The 19,869-nt window shown below is 41.3% G+C and overlaps 1 protein-coding gene across 1 annotated transcript in view; it reads left to right on the top strand.

Moving 5' to 3' along the window:
* lasp1 (LIM and SH3 protein 1) overlaps positions 1 to 17,906 on the top strand; it is a 30,408-nt gene extending 12,502 nt beyond the window's left edge. Inside the window, exons 3-7 of the mRNA XM_063903044.1 lie at positions 2,943 to 3,027; positions 8,207 to 8,314; positions 11,176 to 11,254; positions 13,740 to 13,837; positions 14,314 to 17,906. Coding sequence (XP_063759114.1) covers positions 2,943 to 3,027; positions 8,207 to 8,314; positions 11,176 to 11,254; positions 13,740 to 13,837; positions 14,314 to 14,487 — 544 coding nt within the window. The 3' untranslated portion in view covers positions 14,488 to 17,906. The remainder of the gene's footprint in view (positions 1 to 2,942; positions 3,028 to 8,206; positions 8,315 to 11,175; positions 11,255 to 13,739; positions 13,838 to 14,313) is intronic.
* The last annotated feature ends 1,963 nt before the right edge of the window (positions 17,907 to 19,869 follow it).

Consider the following 19,869-nt stretch of genomic DNA (forward strand, 5'->3'; position numbering starts at 1 on the left):
TGTGGTGTTATTAAAGCGTGTCACAAATGTCTTGAGTTAGTGTTATCATTCAGAGGATGCCTGCCAGATTTATTCCATTCAACACCATCTTGAATCATTTGTTGATAAATAGTCAGTCAAGATTAAAGCCAGTGCTTCCTGGGCTGTGCGGTGTGTATTATTAGCCTGAGAAAGAGCTTTCCATCATTTAAAGATATATGAGCCTCTTTGTATAATGGATATTTCCAGTCACTGAACAGCAGACAGTTCTGCCTGTTGCTTTCAACACCGCCTCTACCAACTACAGCTCCTCTACTGTGATGTGTTTGTGTGTTTTTACGAGACTTCTGTGCAGATTTTACATGTAGATGAAATGTTCTTGCTGAATGATGCATTACAACCTTTCCAGGTCTCACAGGGTCAAGGCAGCCACAACATCTCCTGGTCCCTCTATGCAAACAGGCCTCTCCTCCTGCACAGTAGGCAGTTTTTGTGTGTGTGTGGTGTGTGATTGCACATGCGTGCCCCACTCACCCCTCCATTTTGATCACTCCCTTTTTAGCGGGGCTTTTTCACAGGGCTAACTCGGTTTGTGCATGTGTCACCCACTCACGTCTGCAACTTATTACCTTGTTATTTAACCCGACAGATAGATGAGTGGTCTTGTGACTCACACATTGCCTCAAACGCAAGCATAGTTGTTGCAAACACCGACACACAACACACCATCCCGCTTAGTCACCAGGTTTATAATTCGACCGTGTTGTGTGTTTGTTTGTGTAGCAATTTACTGACCCGTCAGCACAAGGACGGTTTCTAAGGTGATGACAGGAGCGCTTTTAACACACATGCAGGTTGGGAGGTGTGTACCATGAACTCATACCCCTCTGATTCAGACAAGTGGGGGGATTTTAGACACAGTGATGCTCTGTGAAAGGAAGTGTGTTCCACCAGAAACCCAACCCAGATAAATATTGACATATTTATAAGGTCACCAGCTTTGAACAAGGGATCATACCAAAAAACAGAAGTAATCTGCAGATAAAATGGACAATAAAAAAGTGTTTTTAGAGACTTTTGCTAAATCTCAACCATTTAGATTTATTCCGGGTTGGTCAGGATACAAATGTCTATTTATTAGATGCATCAATAGTGTTCAAAACCTGCCAGTGAGTATTGATTCAGAGTTTGAGTTGGTTCTTGAGAATCAAACCCCTGTTATTATGAATGGAAATTGGGAAATAGACCTGCCTGGAAAAACATAAAGATAACCATTCATGAAATGTAGATTTGTTAGCGTTGTTTTTCCCTGATGTAATATATTCTTAAGACAGATAAGACTCAATGAAGTTCATATAAAACAGACAGAGTGGTGTGTCTGCTTTTGAAGCACCTCTGTGATTCGATATATCTCACAACAATAAAAGAGTAGCTTCATTTGCATTGTTTGATCAGCTTGCTCCAGCCTACCCTGCCTCCACTGCTAACATAGCAAACCACAACATCTGAATGTTGCCGATAGCTTCCCTTTCAGGAAAATAGGAGGTTGAGTGTGAGCGTGCACAGACCTGCATGTGTCTGTACGGATGAGAGCAGGGATCAATTCCTTGGGTTTGTTGTATATCAGAGCTTGAAATCTTCTATCATCTTCCCCAGCTGCATTTATGTTCTTCACTGTACACTTTGAAATGTTTTTGTTGGGTTGTGGCTCCTCTGTTTTTTGTTAACAGTACTTTAAGTAGAATATGACAACCACAATCCCTTTGTTAAAGTGTTTATATCCCTTAATCACTTCAGGATGAATGCTAGTTTAGTTTCTTAAACCATGTTGTCAAGGAAACAGTAAACATATTGCCTAAATGGGTTACATATTGTTACAGGGAGTGGTTGAAGATTTTTGAGGTCACGCAGCACCCTGAGGCATGCTGGGAACTGCAGTCCATATGAGCTGTGGGGAATCCTCCTCTCATGGATTTAAGCCATGCATTTTCTCTGCCTTAAGGATCACTCTGAACTGGCAGCCAGGCAACATTATTTGTGGCCTTGAAGCCTCCAATGTTTTAAATCACTGACTTATGCCTTACACAGACAAACCACTGACAGGATTTGAGGGAATCAAAAAGTAAACGTGCGATGAAAGGCTTTTGGAAGCATGCTTGTTGCACTGTGGTGCATGTTTGCTTAATTATGTGTCTGTGTATGTTTAATACATTTTGTTTCGGGCAGAATTTCTCCTCCCGAGCAATAGGAGGTTTGGGTGGTTATGGTTCGGTGACTGTGGAGAACATTCCCAGAATCCATTCAGAAAAAAGGCCACGCTTACACGCTCTGCTGAAAGGGGCTGCCCATGACATCATTCCCACTCACCCACTGTCTCTTTGACACTGTTGCTGTGTGTGTGTGTGTGTGTGTGTGTGTGTGTGTGTGTGTGTGTGTGTGTGTGTGTGTGTGTGTGTGTGTGTGTGTGTGTGTGTGTGTGTGTGTGTGTGTGTGTGTGTGTGTGTGTGTGTGTGTGTGTGTGTGTGTGTGTGTGTGTGTGTGTGTGTGTGTGTGTGTGTGTGTGTGTGTGTGTGTGTGTGTGTGTGTGTGTGTGTGTGTGTGGCTTTTTCCACACCTGCTATGGCTCCTTCCAAAACTCTGCAACATCTCACCCCCCTCTCCCAGCCCCTGCCTGCACTTCCTCTTTCTCAGACTACCTTGGCTCCCACTGACAGAGCATTGTATGTTATACTGACATGCTTTTTGTCCACAGGGGCTCCTAACTCAACCTCAGGACCACCTTGAATAACAAATACCCTCACTGTGGGGCCACAGACTGTGCACTGCTTGAGTTATGCCGTTTTTTTCCTCTTAAAGTGTAGGCTTGGGCGTCACAGTGGGAGTCTGAGTAGAAGCTGGCATCTGCCTGTATGTGTTTACTGTGTACTGACATTCTTTGCTTTGTTTGTCTGCTTATTTTTCAGACACTACCCCAAGACAAACTTCACCTGTGTGGCTGACACTCCAGAGAACCTCCGCCTCAAACAGCAGAGCAAGATGCAGAGCCAGGTAGCTTTCTTTCTCTCTCTGCTAGAAGCCTTTCAAGGCTTTGAAACAGATGGACACACACACACACACACACACACACACACACACACACACACACACACACACACACACACACACACACACACACACACACACACACACACACACACACACACACACACACACCCATTGTTTGTTCACATATTGGCCTTGTTCCATAATGGACACTATAGAAGGACATGCTTAACACCAAATGCATGACTTAAGTTAACCCAGAGAATGTATGCTGGAGTTATTACTTTCAGATAAAACAATCACTATAACTCAAGTTTTTAAATTGCCTACTCACAGTTAGAAGATAAACCCACGAGGTTAAGTAGGAAATTGATTCAAGAGACTCACAAAAGATTCACGAGACAGGAGAGGGAAGGACAATGATCATGTAATAATATGATAGTTGTTTTTTTGGAGACAAAAATAGGTAAACATTTTCACCAAGAAAAATAAAAGAAATGGCTGCCCAGGTTCATTTTAGTTTCATTTGAGCTTCAGGGATGAGCAATCCTAATACAATAGGTTTCTGTAGCCTTGGAACCCAAGCCAGCTTCGTATGTTATCTGTTCAGTCTTTAAATGTCAAATCCAAAATAAAAACACTAGAACTGGAAATATCAAATAGGATATTGCTTAAATGTGTTTTGCAATACTTCCATTTCCTTTTATCGCCAGTTGAAAAAAAAAGAACACTCATTACGTAAGAATTGCAGCATAAATGTTCCTGGTTTCAAACCCATTTGCATTTCTAGTTTGAATAAACTGGCAGAAGTCTGAACTTTCAGTTGTGTTCAGTTTTCTGCCTAAGCTCAGCCTCTGAACATTAGCCTGATAAGAACCCAGTTGGATGGAAGAAAATGTCATTGATTGGTTGCATTTAAGGTAGGGTTTGCCATTTGACACATTTAAATAAGATGGACAATAGTTAAATAATCCTGGTTTAAACAGTACTCTTACAGCCCTCTAGTTTCACACTGCTGCTCTGTGGCATTAATGTGTCTGGCTGTCATTCATATGCTTCTTATGATGGTTGCAAACTACATTATGGCCTTTAATAAATGTCGTGCTGCTCATACAATACCGTGTTTGCCGTGGCCCAGTACCGATGCACTATTTCATTTATCTGCGTCCCTTTTTGCTGTTTATCCTTATGCAGGACCACCCACTATTCTAATCATGGATCCTCCCAAATGAACCCTAAACCTATTTTTCTTCACATAGCCCCCAGTCTTAGGTCCCAGGTCTGTTTTGTAACCACAGAAAACACTACTAAGGCTCTTCCTTTCAGAAGCTATAATAACAAAGACCCAAATATATATCATCCAATTTTATTAAAAGAAATCTCATCAGACCAAAATATCCGTCTGAACTGGGTCATGTGTTATTGCCTTGATAAAAATGGCTCTGATGCAGTCAGAGAGCTTTGTACTCACAAACTTTCAACATCTTTTTAGTTAAATAAAAAAAAGGCAAAGATAAACAGTATTAAGTGTTATAAGATCTGGCAAACTTGTGGCAGCCAGGCGTCAACCCTGAAGGCAGTTGTGAGGTTTCACTTTTCTTTTTCATGCCAGAATGTCCCTGGTGTGTTCCCTTACTGTTCTAAGAACTTATATTCTAATACAATCACTAAAGTAACTACAGAAGAAGAACTTGGAATTTGTTTTGCAAAAATCGTAGGTTAAGCACAATTCAGCAGAGAGGACCCCTTTAATTCAGTCATGTTTGACCTCATTAATCACTCAAAAGCTCTGCAAGCTCCTTGAGGGACTGATGTATAAATCTGGATGGTGGGAGCATCCTGAGGGAGGAAGCTAAAGGAGAGGCTTTTTTCTCAGCATGTCGTAGAAGAGAGTGTCACCCAGAGAAGAGGCAGGGCTTATCAAGGAAAGCACATCCCTCATCTTATCTGGGTGTCAGTGTCAAACGTAACAGATGAGCCCTGTGTGTGCGCGTGTGTGTGTGTATTGGGGTGGGGTCAGTGGTCATGTGGGGTGGGGGATAACTAAGGGATTGAGGGCCAGATGGTGTTTTTCTACATGCATCCTAAAAGCCCCCCACAAACACTCGAGCATACAGCAAGAGACAGTCATTATACTAACGGTTTAGCGTAGTCACAGGCCCAACAATGAGATTATTAATACACAGAAGATGTTTGTGTGTGATGCTGAAGGATTTGTGTAATCATCAATAAAGACCTAAGCATTCTTTGCTCTCTATAGCAGTCCTGTGAGCACAGTGGTAGACAGGAAACTAGGATCTCCATAAAAATAAAGAAGTACATTGGTCTCAAAAGATTTAAAATCAAGAAGTTCCCCTTCAAAAAAATTACATGGTTAAAGTAAACAGTCCTCTCTTGATAAGAAAGGCTCAAAAATGGTTTTGGGGATACAGAAATTGAATAATAATGTGTTGCTTGTTTCAAATTGACCCTTAAATAAAAGTTAATTTTCAGAAAACTTCAGAAGATTTAAACCTGAAGGGTTTTTCTAAATAAGTTCAAATGTGTTTACACTATTCACGTTTCTTAGATGTTTCTAATAAAATGATATCATATCATATAATTAATAATAAATCTAAATAAAATAGAATCCCTATGTCTAGTTAATGTGTGTTTGGATGATTTAAGCCTCTTGCACTATGTGTGCTATAGTGTTATGGTTCTACTTCTTGAATGCGTGTTTGTAAGGACGTTGAAGGTGTTTGTGGATCACTGTGTCCATCTAACCCCTCACCAACACCACCGCTGCGTTGCTAGGGGAACCCTATTGCTATGGTAGCAGGGTAGAGGTTTGTCACACCTCATTACAAGACTTTGCATGGGGAAACGGAAAGAAACAACACGGAGAGAAACACAGAGAAATAAAGAACAAATTTGGGAGGAGTAGAGGGAGAGCAATGAAGCGCACATGAGCGAAATAAAAAAAAGGAAGAGACAGGAAGGCACCAACAGAGAGAGAAAGGGAGGAGTGCAGGGTGAAAGAGGAAGAGATAAAAGTCAATCCCCAGAGGAAGGAAGGCTAGAGGAATGCAAATAGAAGCAGAGAGACTGATTATAATGAGGAAGAGCTCCAGCTCTATCGACAGCTCTGTCTGTCGCTGTTGAGGCAGTAAAATATGAATGAATGAAAAATGGAGCGCAGAGAGAAGGCAGTGTGGGTGGGGAAAAAAGCAGAGGCATGATTGGAGGAGAAGAAGCTGTTGCTTATACCTCAAAAAGACAAAGGAAATAGACTGAGAATTAAAACGGGGAGGACCATACGTTGACTGATGAGAGCCGAGCGAGAATGAAGGACAAAGATGTGTGGTGGGCACATTAATCTTCCTCTTGACTCATCTTTTATGCGCGGGTTTTGAGGGCCGTGTATAATTTCCCGTGGAATAAAGATCAGCCATAGCTTTCACCCAATTTCTCAGTGGTCGTCATGTCACGCCAGAGGTGACGGCACATATGAATGTATCACACACCAACACACACATTATCCGTGAATCACAGCCCTGTCATATCATCGCTAGGCGTCGGGAGAGGAGAGGAGGATTGGTCAGCATTCTGTTCAGCGGTGTCAGGCATTATGTGGACGGCGGGGAGGGAGAAGCAGGGAGGGAAGGAGCTTTGTTTCCTGGTATTGCTCTGTGCAAGCAGACTACATTCTGGGAGGGGTGCAGGAAATGGTGCAGTCACCATGCAGGCGGGAGTATGGCTTTAGTCGGTGCGGGGCGGTAGAAGCAGAAGATTTGTCATGTTGAAATGTCAAAGCACGTGCCAGAAAGATTAAATGTGTGTAGCGGTTTTCTTTCAAAATAAAACCTGCACCTGACTTCCTGTTTCAGGTCTGTAAACTAGTGTGTGGATACAGAGATCAGAAATAGGGCAGCAGTGTGTGTGTGTGGGGGGGGGGGCTTTGTGCATTGTGATACTCATCTTTCGCTGCATGGGCTACACATTTCCTCCTCTGCCCTTAGGTCAGGATAGGGTGGGGAGGTTGGGAACTCACACACAGACAGGGTTTGTTACACACTACCTCTCATTATGGCCATATATGGTTGCTGGTAACACGTCCTGTATGTAAGGGCCTCACTCCTAAGCAAACAGGAAGTGAACGTTGCCACAAAAGACTATGCAATAGATGTTGAGCGAACCTTACTTTGCTTGCAATCTTATAACGCACGCACGCAGGCACGCACGTACACACACACACATTTAGAATTCCTACTTCAGTCATAGTTTTTATAATAATTGTAAATCTTCTGTGTCTTGGCTTCGAAGAAAATGGGGATTGTAAGGTCACTACTCGGTTAGTTTTATTAGAATCAGACTCCTGCCTTCTCTGAGAAATGTTACAAACTCAATACAATGAAAAGGTGATAAAATGTTAAGAGTAGCACAAGCTTTTTTTCATTAAATATGGGCTGGAATTTTAAAACCAACCAAAGAAAATACTTTCATAATGAGAAAAGTATTTATTTTCACTAGAGTTGATATTTCAGCATTTTGTCTGATGGTGTCAAGTAGTTAAAAAGACAGCCTTAAAACTTTTTTCTCTCCTGCTGATTTATTCCCCTATAAAATACTTTATTCAGCTTAATACAATTATTTTATGTTGATCCGTTTGTCAAGCCAAGTGCAAGTACACTGCAGTAACTACACTATACAGCCACGGAGAAAATTAAGAGACCACTTCAGCATTATCGTTTTTGTGTTTGTTTTATTATTCATAGGTATTTCTTTGAGTTAAATGCATTTTATTTTATTGTATTCTATAAACTACTGACATTTTTTCTCTTTGTTGGAATTCAACAGTCACTGGAATGGCTGCCATGTAGAGAGAAAGATTTGGGAAACATTTGGAATGTTCTCTTAATTCTTTCCGGAGCTGTATATTATGAAGAGCATTACATAATAATGTATTTCAAACAAGCAGAAAAATATCAAGAAGACATGGTTTCTAATCTGTATATGTTGAAAGAATCTAGGTCAGAGCATCTATAAATAATCATTGCCAGCATTAGTTGGATTTTGCTTGTTGACTCTCACAAACGCATTATAACTGGCTGTGCATATAATATAACGTATTGCACACATTGCTTGCCTTCCATGTTTTTAAACCCTTGTGTTGTTTCTAACGTGAATGATGTTTGTTCTGCAGGTTCTCTACAGGGAGGATTTTGAGAAGAACAAAGGGAAAGGTTTCAGCGTGGTCGCAGACACTCCAGAGATGCAGAGAATTAAGAAATCGCAGAACCAGATCAGCAATGTAAGTGTCAGCAACACAGTCATCAAGAAAACAGATGAGCTTCTAATCTTTAAGTATTTTGACAAAGAATAAGCATTTAGAGCTCTTCTTACCTTTTCTCTCCCGAGTAGCTGATGTGGAGCCAGTTTATTAGTTCCTTTATATCACTATCCTCTCTTTGGCCAAATGGAACTTGCACGTCTATATGAAGTGCAATAAAAATGGTCCTTTCCGTCCTTGAGAATTGTAGCTTCAAGCTAGCTTTAGGCTGTTCATGCTTATCTGTTGCATATTTTAAATGTTGCATAATACTTAGCTCTGGTATAAACACTTAATAAAACTCCCCACCATAATAATAATTTCCTTTATTTAACTTTTTGAGTTGTTTAACCTCACCCCTCAGAGAGCTTCACCAGATAAAGATCATTTGTTTCATAATATTGTGCATGTTGCAGACTTTTCATGTCTCTTTCATCCTCACACTCGGTCAGGGTGACATCAGTAATGTCAGGCTTACTCTGCTCATGCCGCTCCTCATTTATAATAATGGAATTCTCCTCAAATCACTCCCCACATAGATGATTCTCCTCCACTCTCCCTCAGCTCCAGTTATTGATTTGCCATTTCTCTGTAAATACAGAACAGTGATGCAGAAAGGCATGCAGTGTTTACCTTTTGTTCCTTCAGACTGCTAAAGTCAGCTGCAAAGGCCTTTCTCCCCACATTAGACAGACTCAAAGCATACGTCATTTCACATAACCAGCTCTGCTCTGATATTAACGGCATAATTAGTGTGGAGGGTGATGGGTGATCACTGCTTTCATGTGATGAAGGATTTGAGCATGTCTGAGAAACAAGGAAATCAAGACAGAGAAGGGAACGCATAGATTATATAATATACGGCGGTGTGCACAAATGCCACATCAAGATAGGATGAAATGCATTATTGTGGGATGGATCGGATGCATTTGCAGTCGCATCTGCATGCAGTTAGAGCATCACTTACAGCCAAACATTAGGCCAGCCCTCCAGACGAATGCTACATCTTTCTCTTCCCTGGACACTAAAGAAACACATCCCATCACTCATCAGAATGTCAGCAATGTTAAGCCTTTCACTTCTACTCGTCCTAACTTTCCTTTTTTATTTGTTTTGCTCTTTCATGACTCTTAACTCTTGGTCGACACCTGGGCTCATTATGATAACTGAACTATGAACAAATATATTCCTTAACAACCTTTTCCCCCCATGATTTAAGATCAGAGAATAACAAGATGGCCCTGAAGTCACTAAACACCAACTGTGACAACATCCACATTCAAAATCATGGAAAAATATAGTTTGAAGTAAAAACTTTACAATAATCTTTACTGCAGAGCTCAGTCCATCTTTACCTTTGATTCTGACTATTGTGCTTCTATAATGTAAAAAGAGGGTTCTATATGTTTGCATATTGGGCGGTGCAGAGAGACTTTAAAACAGGCGCAGTCTGAGAAGAGCAAAGCTGCATTCATAATCATTCGACCTGTGTTTCACCAGATAATGATAAGGTAAAAGCTGTTTCAGATCTGATGACTCAAAAACGACATTGGACACAGGACTTGGTGACTCAAATTGAAAATAGCTGTCAACATTAAGAAAGAAAACATTTTGACTTCAAGTAATGACTAAAATGTGATGACTGATTGTCAAATAAAACTTGGCTACAACATTTTGAGTTGTTGTTTTTCTAAAACTAAAAAGCATATTTGTCTAAAGAGTAAGTATTAGCTGAACTATTTTGTATTTTACATCACCTTATGCGTGTCATACAGCTAAGATTGAGCAGAACAATAGAATAGTTCAATCAGTAGCCTGGGCACTACCTGTAAACACACCACACACACACACACACACACACACACACACACACACACACACACACACACACACACACACACACACACACACACACACACACACACACACACACCATCTGTTCGATCTGCTCCTTCAAAACAAACCAAAATAATCTCCCTCACACACTCTCACTTAGCATATTGCACTTGAGGACAGTCCCTGTGTTCTCTCAGTCCCTCACTTCACTGTCCTTACACAAACACTCCTGTCATCCAGTCTGTGAACACACTCCTCGCTAACGCCGCCGGCACAGTGGGCTCTTTGAGCGCGGCTGTATGTGTGGACAGAATCAGGGTTGTAAATCTTGACCGAAGCACTGTGCGTCTGTCTGTTATCAGCCTGGTAATCAGGGGGACGGGTACTTAGTGCAGTCATAGAGCACTCCCTCAGTTTCAGTTTCATGTTGTAACTGTTGGAGGTCAGTTGGAGAGGTTGTGGGTTGATGAAGAACTTTGTGATTTGGAACTGTACTGCAGGTGCTTTTTAGTTAAGAATTTAAAACAAATAATCTCTAAGGACATTTCACTTGAGAGAGGAGTAATGAACAGGATTGTAGTTGCTTTTTGCTGTGCTTAGTCATATGACCTGCCGCCGCCTCTGTGTTTCCTCTTGCAGTCTCATTCTCACCCCAAGCCTCAAACTTCTAGTCGTTTCCCTTTTTTCACTTCACCTGTTCTTCCTGATGTGTCAGCGAGGGTTGCTATGCAACTCTGAGCTCGCAATACTTCCTGCCGCCGAGATGTCATTTCCTCTCAGTGTCTAGCTGCTCTCTGAGGATATGCTTGCACGTAGGGCATGGCGCCCCACCTATCACCACAAACACATGGGTGCTGGAGGGCAACTGGGAGACCTCTGGTGGATGACAAATGAACTGCAGGGTGTAAAAGCTTCCTGGAAAGAACACCTCACATGTAGATATGAAGCTCTTGTGTGCAGCTTTGTGTATTCTCCATCTTTATATGTGACCTGTTTGTCTCCTGCAGATTAAGTACCATGAGGATTTTGAGAAGAGGAAGACCGGAGGAGAGGTTCCATATCAGCAGCCGAGCAACCCATGCCCAGGTACTCCTTCTAACACACGCACAAAATATAAGCATCAAATATTTTACTGAAAGTTTCAGAAATAGCAAAAACATTTATCAGCTTGCATGTTTAGCTTCCACTAACCAATCAAAACAGAATGTCACATTTGAACAAGACTTTTTGTATAAACACAACATAATGAGTACAAGATACTAGAGGGATTCTGATGTAAGCCTATCAGGAGGTCTCTGTTTTCAAACTTTGAGGAATGTGGTGAATGAGTGCTTTCATCTACTGAGAAAAGCGAGTATCTACATTTTTCTTTAAGCTTCTTGCCTTGTCTGTGCTTGGCTGCAGCCCTGCCACAGGCTGTATGAGCTCCCAGGCTGGGTGTTGCCTCGCCACACTGCTTAAAGATCTCCGATGTAACTTGTTCTCTGCATTCACTACCTGCATTGCTGCAGAAATGTCTTTATTAAAAACTCATGAAAGTAATTCTAATGAAGCATATTCTATCTATAAATGTTTAATTTCTGGCTTTCCCCCAAGCCATAAAGATGGTTTGCTGAAAACTGTTACAGTGGGGCAAAAAAGTATTTAGTCAGCCACCAATTGTGCAAGTTCTCCCATTTAAAAAGATGAGAGATGCCTGTAATTTTCATCATAGGTACACTTCAACTATGAGAGACAGAATGGGGGAAACAATCCAGAAAATCACATTGTAGGATTTTTAATGAATTAATTGTAAATTCCTCGGTAAAATAAGTATTTGGTCACCTACAAACAAGCAAGATTTCTGGCTCTCACAGACCTGTAACTTCTTCTTTAAGAGGCTCCTCTGTCCTCCACTCGTTACCTGTATTAATGGCACCTTTTTGAACTCGTTATCAGTATAAAAGACACCTGTCCACAACCTCAAACAGTCATACTCCAAACTCCACTATGGCCAAGACCAAAGAGCTGTCAAAGGAGACCAGAGACAAAATTGTAGACCTGCACCAGACTGGGAAAACTGAATCTGCAATAGGTAAGCAGCTTGGTGTGAAGAAATCAACTGTGGGAGCAATTATTAGAAAATGGAAGACATACAAGACCACTGCTAATCTCCCTCGATCTGGGGCTCCACGCAAGATCTCACCCCGTGGGGTCAAAATGATCACAAGAACGGTGAGCAAAAATCCCAGAACCACACGGGGGGACCTAGTGAATGACCTGCAGAGAGCTGGGACCAAAGTAACAGAGGCTACCATCAGTAACACACTACGCCGCCAAGGACTTAAATCCTGCAGTTCCAGACGTGTCCCCCTGCTTAAGCCAGTACATGTCCAGGCCCGTCTGAAGTTTGCTAAAGGGCATTTGGATGATCCAGAAGAGGATTGGGAGAATGTCATATGGTCGATGAAACCAAAATAGAACTTTTTGGTAAAAACTAAACTCGTCGTGTTTGGAGGAGAAAGAATGCAGAGTTGCATCCAAAGAACACCATACCTACTGTGAAGCATGGGGGTGGAAACATCATGCTTTGGGGCTGTTTTTCTGCAAGGGACCAGGACGACTGATCCGTGTAAAGGAAAGGGGGCCATGTATCGTGAGATTTTGAGTGAAAACCTCCTTCCATCAGCAAGGGCACTGAAGATGAAGCGTGGCTGGGTCTTTCAGCATGACAATGATCCCAAACACACCGCCAGGGCAACGAAGGAGTGGCTTCGTAAATAGCATTTCAAGGTCCTGGAGTGGCCTAGCCAGTCTCCAGATCTCAACCCCATAAAAAATCTTTGGAGGGAGTTGAAAGTCCGTGTTGCCCAGCGACAGCCCCAAAACATCACTGCTTTAGAGGAGATCTGCATGGAGGAATGGGCCAAAATACCAGCAACAGTGTGAAAACCTTGTGAAGACTTACAGAAAACGTTTGACCTCTGTCATTGCCAACAAAGGGTATATAACAAAGTATTGAGATGAACTTTTGTTATTGACCAAATACTTATTTTCCACAATCATTTGAAAATAAATTCTTTAAAAATCCTACAATGTGACCTTCTGGATTTTTTTTTCTCATTCTGTCTCTCATAGTTGAGGTATACCTATGATAAAAATGACAGGCCTCTCTCATCTTTTTAAATGGGAGAACTTGCACAATTGGTGGCTGACTAAATACTTTTTTGCCCCACTGTATATGTGAAGTCATAAATATGAATATAGTTTCAGAGAGATTCTTGAGGTACAGGGAAGGAAGTGGAGAGGTTATAGCCAAGTGTTTGAATGTCCCTGCTGTTTGTATTTAGCATGACACACTTCATTCTGAGAGCTATTGTTAATTAGGATGTGTCACAAGAATACCAAGAGCCCCTGAATACCTGTCAAAGACTCAATGCAGTGCTCAGACAGGACTAAATACATGCGTATGCTTATATGAACAGAAATCCTTATTCTACTACCAAAAACAATCAAGTGTAGTTCACAGAGTAGCAATAACAAACATTCAAGCTCATTGATCTGCTCTCCACTCCTCTTTCTGCCTCACCAGGAGCTTACCAGCCGCCTGCAGCCTCTCAGAACTTCCACTGTGAGCCGGCTCCTGAACCCGTGCAACAGGCGGCTGCCGCCCCCCCGCCCGGCTCTGGGGTAAGTCCTCCATCGTTCTCCCGTCTTTTTCTGCTGGTGAACTTTAATACAAAACAAACTGACAACTGGATGAATTCAAAACCTGAAAGAATATTGTAAATGAATGGCTTTAACTAATGAGCACTTCTTTGTTTAACACTAGACTGTCGCATGATTCTTTCTGGAAAAATGCAGGTTTACAGATCTTCAGATTTAATCAACTAATTGATTTGTCAAAAAAAGTTGTTAAAACGTCTTTATTCAAGGACAGATTTACTTTTTGGATAATCATCTAATCCTTCAGCGTGTCGTGTCGAATATTGTTTTAGCGTTTTATGCCTTCTTGTTTTGGACTATGAAGAAATCGTAAGGGGCATTTTTGTTTGGAAAATAACACTTAAAAAGTAGGGAACCTTCATTTTTAAAGTAGAAAACAGCCTTATCAGACCATAACAGTGTTGTCGGGAACTAACGGCAGATTTTGTTGTTGTCCACAGAAGCGATACAGGGCAGTGTACGACTACGCTGCTGCTGATGAAGACGAGGTTTCCTTCTTGGACGGAGATGTGATTATAGACGTGCAGCAGATCGACGAGGGCTGGATGTACGGCCGCGTGGAGCGCACCGGCCAGCAGGGCATGCTGCCTGCCAACTACGTGGAGGCCGTCTGAGTGAAAGGGAGAGAAAAAGGAGGAGGTAGAGAAAGGGAGGGAAAGAAGGAAAGGAAAAGCCCAGTGCCATCTCATCTTAACGCCGCTTCCTGTTGATTTTTTACTCCCTTGTTCCCTAATCTGTCCTGTGAGACCCTGAAACCCCGACCCCCCCCCCCTTCTGCGTCCCTGCTCTACTCTCACTGTTTCACCACAGACACCCTCTACTTTTGGTCTGTCTGTCCATCTCTGTCTGTCTGCCTGCCTGCCTCTTTGTCTGTCTGTGCTAAGTCTGTCTCTGTTTGGATGTTCCTCATCCTTTCTGTCGCTTCCCAAACCTGACTCCGCTCTCAAGTGCTGTCACAAGTGGAACAATTAAAGTCTTAAGGATAAAACACACAGTTCATTGCAGTATGGCAGGGGCCATGCCACGCCACACAGCTCCATCCTAGCTATAGCACTTAATCCTAGCACAACATCATGCAAAACTTAAGAGGAGAAAAAAGTAAAATATCCCCTTTTCCCAAGTCACAGCTGAAGACGTCTGTTCTGTGAAGAAAATAGGTTTAAAGTGTTGAAAGGTGTGGCATATTATCACAGGCTTGTTTGTTTTAGGTTTTTTTTCTCATTTAGCATCTTTAGATCTTGGCCAGACTGGAAACACAGTGCAGAATCTCCGTCTATCAGAAGAAGCTTGAATATTTTTGACTTGTGTACATTCCTTTAACCTCTAGCCCTGTTGCTGTTGCACCAATCAGCCAGTTATCAGTCTTAACAGAGAGGTTTTTAATATATTTATAGATTGACACACATCTCGCCATTGTGTGCTCGGGTAGGCACTCTCGTGTTCAGCACTGCATTGTGGACGTCATAGTAAAACTGGAATTGTAGCCTAACTGAAGAGCACCTCCTGTTGTTGCCTTTCTCGGGCTTGTTGGATACAGGAGGGATCAGGGACAAGTTAGGGGACATTATCAGTCAATCTCTAGCAGCCACACTGAATACATCACCTCAGTCGGCGTGGATGCCAGTGTGTAAACCCTTATTCCTGTTTTTTGCAGCCTGAATGCCTTCAGTCCTGAGTGAATCACAAAGTTAAGGTGATCAAGGTTATACTGTTAGGAAAAAGGAAATGGGAATGTCAAGTCCTTTGCCCTTTTTGCTACAAAATCAAGAAAGAAAGAAAACACATTCATAAAAGAGAAGGCCAAGCACAACTCTATATTGTGATTTTTTTTTTTTTTAAATTTTCAATCATTCCACTGTTTTAGTTTTTTGGACTGAACATTCCAATCATTGTTTTCCGTTTAATGTGAGAGAAATTGTTGAATCCTTGGCTGTGGTAAATGTTGTTTTCATGCTGTTCTTTCTTTTTGCCTTTCTTGTTATTGTAAAATACTTATTTTCACAAAAAAAAGGTTGGGGTATCAAATAAATAAACCTGCAACTCGATTTATGAACCAAGGCAGAGGTGTTTATCAAGACTTGTGCGGTTGCAGTATTAGATCAGTTTTGGGATTTTTCAACCTGCAGTTTCAGGTCAGAACGGTTCTGGCAGCTGGATTAAGAAATGCTTGCCCGTTCATGCCTGTTTCTGATAAGTGGATATCTTTATGCTCGTTATTATTCTGGAGTTTAAAAGAAATAATCACGTTAGCAAATGGCAATTAAAGTCACTTAAATCAGTCCTGGTCTTTAAAACAGACCTTTCACCTGGCATGTCAGGGTTTGAGCAATGATGCCAGACAGGAAGTTTTGTTGTGTCCACATGCCAGGTGAATCCCAAAATTGTCAACTACTTTTGATATCTGATCGGTGAATCTGCCAAGATTTACTAGCATTTGGTCAGTGGTGGTCACAAAGATTTAAAGAAGGTTGGTTCATAAACACAAAATCAAGCATTTCAGTTGCTGGTTATTACACAGAAAAGCTGTATCATTCCTTCACTCCAGATAATTTGTTTCTGTGAGGACCATTTCATATGATTTAAAAAAGATATTTGACCATTTCTCAGTGTTGTAAATAATCTCACAGGCCCCTGACCATACACATCTCTCCCGTTTTCTTGCTGTTTTATTTTCCTGTGATGCACTGTGACTGTCACAGACATGAGTGATCAGGGTGCTTTCTAAGGTGGGTTTGGGGTTTGCGGAAAAAAAGTTCAGCTTTATTAAAAGAAACAAGGCTCTCACTATGTAGCTAGATGACATTGTACAATTGTATATGTATCATAAAGGTAAGTTAGGGAAATGTTTTTACAGGTCATGGTGCTCTGGGAAGTAGCTTGCCTGCAGATTAGAGTGGTTCATATTTTTTTGTGAATGTGGCTGAGGGGAAGTAATGTGAAAAAAATCCAGTTTGGTGCAAGTTGGTGTTGAACATTAATAACATTCTAACTTTCTAATGTGGTTAATTGTGACAGTGCTGAACAATAAATCAGAAAATAACACCTGACAAACACACCAAACAAAATGAACACACTGTATGCCTGTATTTTGCATTGACCTACGCTTGACAACAGGACAAGTTTATTTGCAAAACAGATGCTTGATGGGAAAGCTGTTTTAGAGCTCATGGTTGTGTTTTTCTCTCGAGTAAACTGAAGAGTTGGTGGTTTGGCTTCAAGTGAAACTACTGCTGTTCCTGGCTTATGATGATGTTTGCTCAGATTTAATTTAAATACAAAGCTACTTGGCGGATTACATCCAATCAAAACGTTATTTTGTCTCGAGGGGTTTGGATTTTGACATTTGGTTTTCTGGATGAAGTGGAAAAAGTGGCCAGAGACTGGCCGGTGTTGAGTAAGTGTCGCTCAGGATGGATTTGTTAAGTCTAATTTGAGCATATGGTGATGTAAGTTTGCGGGGGCTGACGTTGCGCTGATCCAACGCTCTGTATCTCCCAGGCTGTGAGGCAGGGCAAGTTGTTTGTCTGACCTGGATATTAGTCAGGGGTAACCACTTGCGCCAAATACTGCTCCTCTGCTCTGGCATCACTCATACTGAACTGTAACCTCATATCATTACCTTGTTTCCATTCAGATTCTGTCTAGTACCCTTTCCATCTGTCTGCTGAGATCCCTCTTTACTTCAGCCTTCATTGTAGGCTCCTGCGCTTCTGATGAATCATTCCCCGCTTCTATGATACTGGTTATATACTGTAGACTTTGCAGAGTGAAATCATGTAATCCACGATCGGGTTTAGCATTCAGACCATTTTGTGCATTCCATCTTAAATTGTTTTGTTTTTTGTATAATTTTGTTATTTTTTAAATAAAAAAATAAAGATATCATATGCACATTGACATACACGTGTATTTAAAACTCATTCTGGATACATGGTGAGAATTAAGGACCTGATATCATCTCGTTGCCCTGTTACAGCACTTCAAATTGTACTTATGATTCTGCAGATTCAATAAAATGTCATTTTTTCTCAAACCGTTGTTTAAACTACGTCTATTGTTGTGCCGGAGAATAGTGGGACAAATGCAAAAGTCTTCAGAAAAGCTGTTCTGTGTCCATTCACTTTTTAATGATGATTCTGACGAATTCAAAGTCTTAATCTATTAAGAAATATAGACCATATGAACACAATATAGAAAATAAAAAAGGCGCTAATGCAGCAGGACCCACCAAAGAACGCTCCCTACGGACTTTCAAATGAACCAATGTCATACTTGTTTCTTGTGGTTTGTGAATTGGCCTCAAAAAGGACTCTTTCAGGTGACAACATTAAACATTTCTGTTAAATTGTGTAATGTCTGGTGTGGATTGGGGTAGGTAATTTGTGGGAAAAATCTACCTAAAAGCCCAAACGCGGGGTGATTAAAACCCTTACTCCCTACTTTCGCTTCCTGCTCTGGAGGGGGAGGGGTCGACTGAGGCTCGAGATCATTCGCCGAACGGTTCCGGACTCAGCCGATCTTCTGCATCGGTGGTAGTGCTGCTGTTTTGCTGCGTGTCATCGCTTCTTCTACACCGTCTATCTCTGACAAGCTTTCCATCATGGTGGACATTTTGTTGTTGATGTTTTTCGCCATCATGGGCCTCGTCTTCCTTTCCTACATTATCTACCTGCTGTGATGATTAAGAAGATGAAGCGTCCTGCTCCGACACACAGGCGGCCAGTGCACAGGCTAACACAGGATGTGTGTTTTTCCCCTCCTGCATCCCTGGTCTTCATCATTGACACTGGCAAGTAAGCGTTTCATAGAATATAACAGCTGTGCCATCGTGCATATAATATAAAGCGAAAATAGCTCACGGTGTGGTGCTTTCTGAAAAAATACAGGGAGGATATTCCCAGTAATGGATGTGTGGTTATCCATGCATATGATAGCTATAGCAGCACACTCTATCTTTAATATATTGGAAATTATTATCACACAATTTAAACTAAAAAGGCTAACAATGTTATTCATCACCAATAATAAACAGAACATGTCTGATATCAGCTGTCATCTGTTTCAGGGAGAACAGCCGGGGTCCAGCCATGATGGCTTCCCTATTGGAGCTCTCATGTAGGTGGGGAAGAGCAATCCAGCTGAGGGCAGAAATAATGGACTGAAGTGGAAGCCAAACTCTTTTTTTCCCCGTCACCTATTTGCACTCTACCATCACCACCCCTCCTCCTTTTACCTCCTTTTTATGGCAGGATCCTCCAAACAAAATGTTACTACAACAGCTCCCATTTACCTTGATGCAATCAGTCCAACCAGTGTATTTTTTTTATACTTAATGTTGTGCATGTTTCTCTTTAAAGGTGGAGAAATATTACCTCTGCACACCAAAAATACATGGATGTAGGACAGTTTGTTGGGTTGAGTGTAATACAACACTGAGCTAAATGTTGGTTCTTACTATAATAATGTGAATTGTTTAGTTTGATCTTATCATTTATCTTTGCTCGGCCAACTCTTGTTTAATCGTGTTTTGTTTCATCCAACAGTTGGAAGGCTAAAGGCTTGTTGTATTGTCAGAGATGCCTAGGTTGGCTCAGCCTTGACATCACTGTGTTACTTTATTCATGTGTTTACAATATGTTCTGCTCCTCACTACAATCAACATTTCCCTCCAGGTTAAAAGGGAGTGTGCCAGTTATACTCAACCGGTTTTGTTCTGTGTATAAATTTGGCAGCAAATTACATCTTTGTCATTTCAGAAATACATCCACTGTATGTGCTTATCAGTTTTATCACCAAACCACGTATACATTGTGTTGCATATCAATTTTGTTAAGTTAATGAAGCACTAATGATTTACTTGATACAAATATTTCACACAATGTCAAATAAAGAGGATTTCAGTAAACCCTGTGACTTCCTTTTGATGTTGTTAAAGAAATGTATCAATAATTTCTTTATCAAAGGAAACATTTTACTGCATAAAGAACAGTGCATCC

This window comes from Eleginops maclovinus, chromosome 16 (assembly GCF_036324505.1).
Source record: "Eleginops maclovinus isolate JMC-PN-2008 ecotype Puerto Natales chromosome 16, JC_Emac_rtc_rv5, whole genome shotgun sequence".
Taxonomy (NCBI): Eukaryota; Metazoa; Chordata; class Actinopteri; order Perciformes; family Eleginopidae; genus Eleginops; species Eleginops maclovinus.